General features: G+C 32.6%; 1 protein-coding gene across 1 annotated transcript in view; it reads left to right on the forward strand.

The window, feature by feature from the left end:
• The window catches only part of LOC117110405 (protein retinal degeneration B-like), a 52,893-nt gene that overhangs the window by 5,614 nt on the left and 37,097 nt on the right, over window positions 1–10,182 (forward strand). The window contains exon 2 of the mRNA XM_033253101.1: window positions 7,289–7,471. Within this exon, the coding sequence (XP_033108992.1) occupies window positions 7,394–7,471 (78 nt within the window). The 5' untranslated portion in view covers window positions 7,289–7,393. The remainder of the gene's footprint in view (window positions 1–7,288; window positions 7,472–10,182) is intronic.

Here is a 10,182-nt window from a genome sequence, read left to right on the forward strand (position 1 = left end):
ATATACATGTAATGATATTAAAATTAATATAATAGTTATAATTAGTTATATAATAATAGTGTTAGCATTTGATATAGTGCTTTTCACATCTGAATGTCGAAATTGGTTTCTTTCACATGATTTGCTTTGCCATTGGAAATATTGGAATCATTGAAAACTTCCCGGTCCCTTAAACCAGTTTTAGACAATTTTATCGGGATTATTTTGAAACAGCGCCACCAAGTCTCACAACTCACTGGGGGACTTGCAGCGGCCTAGCCTGAGCAGCTGGCTAAGTTGTAAACAGAGCACGCCGCTAGACCTTTGCAGTAGCAGCAGTAGACAACACATACAATCATGCTAATTACTGTATGTACTGTAAACATTGAAATAGCTTTTTAAGACTTAGACTTGTTTTTAATAAACATTTCGGGTTTTTTTTTCATTTTAAAATATTCGTGCTCATTAGTAATTTAGTTTTATCGTTTAATTATTCCATGATGGTAACTAAGTAGAGTGAAATGCTAGACCTGGAAATCCCCCAGTGGTGGTTGCCAATGTCAGGTTACAGTAAAGGAAATTTTCATTCCAAATTTAGTGAAAATGGTGTATAGACTGAGTAAATTTAATATAGAACATTTATATCACACCAGGTACCATCAAGAGAAGGGAGGGGAGGCAATTGTTGATATATATACCTTGCCTAAGGACATTTGAACCCTCTACCTTATTTTCAGTTGTTTGAAAAAAAGTATCAGGCAGAATTGGAGCCTGCAACCTTTTTCTATCAAGGTGAGTATCGTACTGTACCATTAGACTATGGAGACCTGACGGTACAGTATACGCCCAGATCTAACCCCAGGCACTTTCTCTCGTACAACTGACTGAAGTGCTCACACATAGTTAAGCTAGAAAAGGTTATAGGTCACAGCTTAGAATTCATAATGGTCTAATGGTTTGATACTCGCCTTGATAGCGAGAGGTTGCAGGTTTGAATCCTGCCAGATGCGCTTTTCAATACAACTGAAAATAAGGAACTTTTCTTTGAAGAGCTATGCTTGATATGATTTAATAACATGTTCATACTTGAGCACTGTTATTTCTATTTGTTTATATTGTGTTTATGGTGCTGCACTTCTATCTACACTGAATAAACCTAATTTGAATATCATATGTATAATATATACTCAGGAAAATATATTATTTTAATATTTAAATAGTACATTCAAAAATGATAAAATCATCAGTGAGGATTGTTATAAAGGTTTGATGTGACATGTGTAAATTTCCCTTATATAGGCATGATGATATCATATCATACCCATATGTTGGCAGATGACAGGTATTTGTAACATAGAATCTGAGAGTGGATAAAGCTTGGTACAGTATACTGTGATAAAGTTTATATTCCTACATCTCTTATCTAACTACAGTAGAATCATAAATTCTATAGAGTAATTATCATATTCAAAGCTTATTATAATAATTGAGAGGTTGGAATATAATCGATGCGACTTTTTTTTAACTAGCAAGGCCATTGACATCTTATATATCAATTTAACATTGTAAATTGATATCACAAGTAATAAACAACAGGAATATGCTGTCAAAAATGCATCGATTCCAGCCTAAAACCTTAGAAACTATATTTTGTATCAACGTTGCCACATTCGTTTTGCTCTGGAGCTCAGAGTAACCTTTGATATTTTAAGATTGCTACTTGGTGTGATCACGACAAACTGAAACCTTACTGTGTTCAGTGAGTGAGCAAATGAACTCAAGTAAGACAGCGCAATATTAAGTCAGCAAGGATAATATATTTAAGCAGATTGCTAGATAAATAATTTATATTAACTAAGATTAGGTGTGAATTACTGTTTATTTATTTATTTTGAATTTAGTCTCATCCAACAGTACACAGAGTTGATATGAATTTAAGCACAAAAAAAATGTATGTATCGAATAGATACATCTTTTCTTTATGTAATTTATTTTTTTAACCTAATTTCCCTGTATAGTAATATAAAAATATTCTCCCACAGGGCTCGGGAACCAAAAAAATGACGGAATACAAATTTTAGATACAAAATTTAAGGTACATTTTAATTAATTAATTTTTATAGTATAGGCCAAATTTAAGATTCTTAGCATAAAAAATTTAAAATTGAGGTTTGCAAATATTTCCTGCACAAATTTTTAACAGATGCATTTAAAATACTGTTCCTATAGTTTTCAGTCTGACGACAATACGCTCTGACAATATACTAAATTGTTTTGATCTCCGTCTTAATTAGATGGGTGGCCATCAGATTAAAATTGCTCAAAATAAATTTTCTGTTGGCATCATTTTTTACAACAAGCTGGCAGCAAGGTGAATTCTCATCAACAGCTCTTACCTCACACAAATTGGCTATTGCCATGCTTTGGCTATTACCATGCTGAATTCTGGATTTGAAGCTAGTATGTTAATAAAAAGATTCAATTTGAATATATTTGGTATCATACGAAAGCATTTAACATTATCTATCTAGTGATGCGTATTGTATGATGACATGTTAATGTTGTGACCCAAAAAGTACCAAAAAAACTTATTTTTATGACTCTTTTGGCTAAATTTTTAAATACTGTTAAATTATTTATGAGAAATATTTAAAAGCTAAATAAGTTTTTATCTGATACTTCCTTGAAAACTGGTGAATTCTCATCAACAGGCCTTGGCTCACACGGATTGGGCTGTTGCCATGCTGAATTTTGGATTTTAGTACGAAATTTGACCAAAAAATGACTATTTTTTTAGTTTTTATCCAAAAATATTATTTTAAAGCTAGTTTGTAACTGAAATATTTAATCGCAATATGTTTGGTATCATGAAAAAGCTATGAAAAATATCCATTGAATGATGTATACATTATATTAATCTTGTGACCAAAATATTACAAAAAAAAAAACCATATTTTTTATGACTTCTGTCAAAATTTAATAATAATGCCACCTGCTAATTTTTCCCAAGAATTGTTTCTACTCGGGGATTTACTCCCCCCCCCCCCAGGCTATTTTCCCTCATATTTTCCGATGCATTTTTCCCCCTAGTTTTCCCTTTACAGTATTTTGTGTTTCCTCTATATCAATTAATTATTGTATAGTCGTTATAAAATTACACTATAAGTGTGACGATGATACAGAATCCAATCAATTGACTAATTAACTCCTGATGTATTTGCAATACAGTACTGATGAAGCCTAAAGACATGTTGATACAACTTTTTAAAAAAACTCTGGGCTTACATACAGTACTATAAGTAATAGAGGAAAGAAAATAGGATATCTTTATAACTTTTGCTCATTTGGAATTTCGATATCACACCTATTTCCTAGTCATTCTATATACCCATATTTGTCTGCATCAACAAAACATACTCCGACAAGAAGTGTTACTATTTCTGTATTTCTACAGTACTTTTGGGGTCAGTGCCCATTAGTGATTCTCTTATGATTATTATGTATACTTTTATTTCAAATTATCTGTTATGCTACCAACGGTTGTTGGTAGCATAACATGCCTAAATAATTTAATATATTTAATTTGTTTAACTATCAGTATTAGCATTATGCTAACTTATGGTTTATAAAATATGCGATTACTAACATTTATTATACACCAAATGCAGTTTCTTATTGTTTTAACATTCTCTTTATATTGTGACAACTAGGGTGTGAATAGAATGTTGATATGTATTCTTTGCTTGAAGTTACAGAATTACAGAATTACCCTAATTGTTGTGTAGCACAACAAAAAGTAGAATTTGAAATTACCAAAAACATTGTAACGAGTTGCTTCATTACTCAAATAATCTTTGGCCCATGAGAGCAACTCAAAAAATATTTTAGCCCTTAATTAAACAAATTAATTCAGAATCAAGAGCCTACAGTATACAGTGTTCACACCGGATTCAGGGAAGACAATGCTGGTTTGATGTGAAGTTTATTGCTCAAAATGTGCCATTTGGAGATGCAATAATAAAATTAAGTGTCCCTTAATAGTTGTTGAATTATGTATTGATTTAACCATTTGGCACACCTAGAAAGTGTCCCCGTCTAATTAATAGAGGTGTCCCCTTAATAGGGGTTGGCCGTAGTGTTTATAGATATAATTACCCTCGTTTCACAAATTAGTGGTGTCCCAAAGTACAGTAGGGGGTTCCACTGTATTACAGTACATTGGCTGTATATTTTATATCTTGGACGATACTTCTATGATAACTCAAGATCTTGGGTCGTGGGAAGCTAGGGCACAAAATTATGGGTCCTAAAAGTAAAAGGTTGGCGACCGTAGCTATATAGCCAAACATTTTCTTTTTTCCCCAAAATGCCTCCACCAGGATATTCATGTTGCCTCCTACTGTCGGTCACGAGGTCATGCACTTTTTCCAGCCCTGTATATTGAATCCATAAAGTATAGCAAATGATTTTAAATTTAACCTCTTCTGCCTAGGCGAGACTTTTGTTATACCTTGTTTCGCGAACTTAATTTTTAAACATCGTCAGAAGAGGTAAAAAAATATAAAAATAAAATGTTGTTTTCTTATTTAGTAAATAGTTTTGCCAAAAACATCGAGACAGAGGAGAAAATATAAATAAAATTTTATTGGTGAATGTAAACAGTGTAGTGATGGGATGGTTAAATACTTTTAAATTTATATAATTAAGAAGAAATATATCTTGTTTTTGGAGATTCCAAGGCAGCGATGGGTGTAATAAAAGTAATGAAAAACTTTTCAGGTGCGTTTTATATATATAATATATATTATATTTTTATTCAAAATCATTGTTAAAAAAAGGTATAAAAAAGTCTTGCCTTACCTACAATATTACCTCAAATGTTTCTTGTTGGTAATGTAATAATATATCAGAAAAAATGCAGGTTCTCAGAAGTGAGAATATAGATTGGTCTACTGATTTCTTGGCTCTCTGTAATCAATCGCTTATAAAAAGGTAGTTGAGCTGTTGCAGAATATTCATTTATCACCTTGTGACAAACTGTGCATTTATCGAAACAGGCGATATATTGATGAGGAAAATATCGTAGAGTATCAGCTATATTCATATGTGCATGTATACAGTAATGTGTCCAGGGGATCATGGGTGTAGGAGTATAACACTCGGCAATATTATTAATCAGTGATATTTGTAGATATCTTTTACAGGTATTCTCTACAGTAGGTAAGTAATTCCAGTTTCCAATTCTAAAAGTATCATCTCTAATAGGCTCTGGTTCATTAGGCCTACTGGCAATTGTTTTTTTTTTAATCTTATAAATTATTGCACATTTGTGACTGTCTTTGGCAAAAGAGAGCAGCTTAGCTCAGTTGGCTAATCTGGTGGTAGCCACTGTGTGTGCGTTGAACTGTGGAGATCTCTAGGTTCCCAGTTCAATTCCCATCGCTGCCTCTCCTTGTCTTTCAGCTAGAGGGCTGAAAAACAAGTTACAATAGCGCACTGTCTTTTGGATGAGACGTTTAAGCCGTTGGTCCTGTGTGCATTTATGGCCCATGTGCACGTTAAAGAACGCAGTACACTCTTCGGAAAAGAGTAGGGGATTGTCTCTCGGTGTACTGTCCAATCACCACCAGAAGGACCCCACTGGAAATAAGTCTTCTTCAGACTTTCGTGGGTTATCCTTGGTGTTTACACCAAATAAATCCATTCCATTCCATTCCAAAACCCGCTATTTGTTGCAATTTTTTATTTTGCACAAGCACCCAAAGCGTTTGAGAATCAGAAAAAATTTTGAGGTTTTTTTGAATTTTATAAAAGAAGATATATTGAAAAACATTTCTGCAAAATATCAATCACTAAATGATTAACTGAAAGGTGTATATAAACTATTGATTTTGGAGTGTTTGGAAGCTGTTTTCTCAAAACATTGCTGATATCCAGTGAATTAAAATATCTATATCTTTACTAATACTCAAAAAGTTCCATCGAGTAAACACTGTTTTAAAGAATTAATTTAATTTTTAATTTTTCTTCAAATGGCTGGATTTGCTAGAGCCGGTCACATTTATTTAGTACTGTCAATCAGTACTTTTGTAGTGTGGCACTTGCCATGTAAGCGAAAGTTCCTGGTTATGGTTGATTAGTTTTTTCCATTCTTGGTCAGATTCTTTCCATCAGTTTATTCATTTCTTTTTCTGGTTTAACATTTTTGAACTCCATGTTCTTGGAACCCTTCCCTCTGTGACAAATATGCAGAGCACGTCCAGGCCAAAATTGGAATGTTGTTATTTTTTTGGTTTTGTATTGGCATAGTCAAGTGTCATACCTACCGGTAGGGTGGAGTGATTACTGAACACTTAAGTTTTAATATTAAATTTATTCAGGTAACTTTTGATTATTATTTGTGGGCCACATTCAGGATTTGTTGTGATGTCACTTTAATGGGACAATTACAGTACATCTATTATAGTGGATCATGTAAAATTACTACTTGCACACGGTTTCTATTCACTAGGCTTTTTTACCAGCTGATTTGTGCGATAACGCCATGGTAGCTTTCTCATCCGTATTGTTTTCACCATTTCTTCTTTTATATGACTATCCCACCATTCCACCAGACAAAAAACTACCGTACATGCTGCATTATGCATGGCCACACCACCTCACTTTATTTCCATAGTCCATGGATTTTATACCCATAGAGTAAACAGTAGGCATAACTATAGTATTATACTCCTCACTGACCAAGGACAAGTATTGTCCGAAAGGTCTGCTTTACTGTCAATTGTGTCTCAACAGGTATCCAGCTATCATAACAGTCTTTGAGATTGTAATTTCATAATATTTGCTTTGGATCAACAAGGTCCCTAATAATACCAATTTGACCATTGAATATATGAAATGCATAGTGTACAATTTGTAACAATTTATTGAAATTTGAATCATGAACTATTTTATTTCATGTATGTATCAATTTTCCAATGCAATCTATTTAATTTTAAATTGTCAAATATGAAATATTCATTTTATAATGAATGTATTGTTTAAATCATCTATAGTACAGTACTGTAGGTATTTTTAATGATTATAGTATGTTTATTGATATAAATAGATAGTATAATCCCTATGAATATTATTTATTCAAATTTATATATGTATATACTTACATAAATTATTTATTTCAATAACCAGCTAGGTTGATATTAATTTGCTGTACTCTGTAGAGATTCATCAAAACATCGATGGGCTGAGCATAGTAAATAAAATAAATAATTGAATATAAATGTAATTAATTTATATTTTCTTTTCTCAGGAAAATGAATTTGAACCTAAACATGGTGCAAAAGCTACACAAGTGTTTGAAATAGGAGCAAAACCAGATGACCTATTCTCTACACTACTCAATGAGGCTTTGAAAATGCTGATAAAAGAATATCGTATCCCACTCCCCATGAGTGTGGAAGAATACAGAATAGCCCAACTTTACATGATTCAGGTATGAACTACTATCAGGGACTACTATAGGCTATTAAAACATATCATCATTTAACCCTCTAGATACCGTCTTCGACTCTAGTCGAAATTGACCTCAAACCGAGGATTCCCATTTTCGACTGCAGTCGAAATTTAGTGACTAAAAAATAGGTGGTTTTCAAATCGCTCTTCTGTTTTTATTTTAGCTCCAATACATCAGAAATTTTGAACATGCATGCGTGAAGCTTTTTTCTTTCGAAATCTGTGAAGAACTCACATGCGCTTGTATAAAAATTTTTAGAAATATCAATTTGAAATCGTTATTAATTTCAAAAATTTTTTCGAAATGGCCGCACAAGATGTGTACACAGCTGAGGAAGCCATTGACCTGATTTATGATTTAGATAGCGATGAAGGCGAGTTTTTAGATGTGCGAGACTTAGACGTGCCTATTAGCGATGATGACGGTGGGGCTTCAAGCAGTTCTGACGGCGGAGATGTTCTTGATGAAGATGAGCCTAGGCCTAGAAATGTGAGGGTGGTCGACGCTTTTGAATGGAAAGATCGTGCTTATAGTTATGGATGGTTGGGTAAATAAATTATGTAACTGTGTGGAATAAGAATGTTTTATATTTTTTTTAATTTTTTTTTGGCTATAATTTTTTTTTTTTTTGGTTTTTGCTGACGATTTTTATGTAACATTTTTCTGTCATTTCTATTATATTATATATATATATATTATATTATATTATTTGGTTTTTGCTGACGATTTTTATGTAGCATTTTTCTGTCATTTCTATTATGTTATATATATTATATTATATTATTTTATGAAAAAAAAATTCCTAAAAATATAAATTATACATCAAGTGAAAGCTTGTTCTATAAGCTTTCTGTGTTTTTGAAACTTTTTTCTGTATAATTTATAGAAAGTTCCAAAAAATCCACCAGAACGACGTATACTCAAAAAACACGAAAAACCTTGTTACACTGCAAAAGAATCAGGTATTCAAGGGTTTGCACTACAAAAGAATCAACCGGTATCCAGAGGGTTAACATTTTACGACTCTTTTATAGCACCTTGCATCCACTGGTATTGAGGTGCTAAATAAATTTGAATATTATTATAATTAATTATTATTGGCCTTTCCTGCACCAACGGAAAAGAATTGTTTTTGTTATGATTTTTTTTTCTTTTTCTATTTTTTTTTTATCCCGTATTTCTATCTTTTTGTACATCTGTTTGATAAATGCTATACTGTTGCATGCTTGCATGCTTTTGTTTGCCCTAGAACGTGGTGAACCAAAAAGGATTATGGATATATGATGTCAGGTGCTGATGATCTATTGCTGCCCATTTTAAGGTCCTCATCAATTAAAACATTTAGTGATTTGACTTTGTTTCCAGGTAAACTTTGGCCTGCAGTTTTGAGTTCTAGATCCAATATGGCCAAAAAAAAAAAAACTGATGGATAAGTATTTGGCATTATTTGTTTTAAGATGATATTGTCTTTAATTGCAATAAACTATGAAGCCACCTCCATCTATTATGCTTTCCATCTGCAGTGGACATTTTTTTCAAGAAGGCTGTCAATAAGCACCTCACATCTAAGCTCACCTCAACACCTTTGCTCTTTTTTCCCCTTTGTAAAACTGTTTGTTTTGTACTTTTTAGTTTTAGGTGACAATAATGGCCACATTTCATCCTTTTGATGACGACAGTTTGTTTATTATTATACTATACTATATTATTGTACTTTTACTTTTTTTGTTAACCGTCCTCTATCTTATGTCCATCAGGTCGTCATTGACTGACTGTGTCAGTTGACACACTGCATATAATATTTTATAGAGACCAGCAAATTCCATGCCCTGTACTTACAGTTTAAAACAAAATATATTACAAGATAAATGTATATATGTATAGAGAAAACAGATTCTAAGTACATCTTTTAAAAATTCACCTAGAGTCTGCTTATCTTATTTTCAGGCCTCAATACCTATTAAGTTTCTCTCATAAAGTATTTTAGAGAGCCCAGCAAATGCCATGCGCCATACTTATAGTTTTAATAAAAATTTATTACAAGATAAATAGTGAAAACTGATTCTAAATGCATCTTTTAAAAATCTACCTAGAGTCTGCTCATCATATATGTGGGTCTCAATACCAGGGATGTCACCACGCTGGTCGGTGGTGGACAGGCCCGTCCAGCACTCGACATTTCCGACCAGGATTTACAGGGTCCCGACCACCACTATTATTTCAACAGTTTACAAATTGTAACAAAATAATTAGTTTACCTAAACACAATAGACAAGCTAAATCGATAGATAAAGACAAGAAGAATACAATAAATGTTTCCATGGTTACGTTAATTGTAACAAAATACTGCACTGCCCTGCTCATCGCTAACTGAACAGCCTAGGCCCAGTTGAGTCATAGCGAACGTCATGGGCGGCATGACACGGTTGCTGTACACATTCAAAGGTTAAAGTTGAAATTGTGACCATTCAAGTCTTTTATTATGAGAGCATGATCCGGGGCAGGAAGATTATTAAAAATTTACGAAACCTGATTTATGTTTTATTTTTTACTTTGTTTTCAATTTGTATTTTAAGTTTTTCACTTTTAGTTATAATTGATATATAATGTGTGTAAATGGACAAAAAATAAATAAATGAGTGCACATGAATCAGTGACATACACATTCATCGTGGTAATCGTCAAACATG

The sequence above is a fragment of the Anneissia japonica genome, unplaced genomic scaffold, assembly GCF_011630105.1.
Source record: "Anneissia japonica isolate Jap-2015-1 unplaced genomic scaffold, ASM1163010v1 scaffold285021_len193445_cov190, whole genome shotgun sequence".
Taxonomy (NCBI): Eukaryota; Metazoa; Echinodermata; class Crinoidea; order Comatulida; family Comatulidae; genus Anneissia; species Anneissia japonica.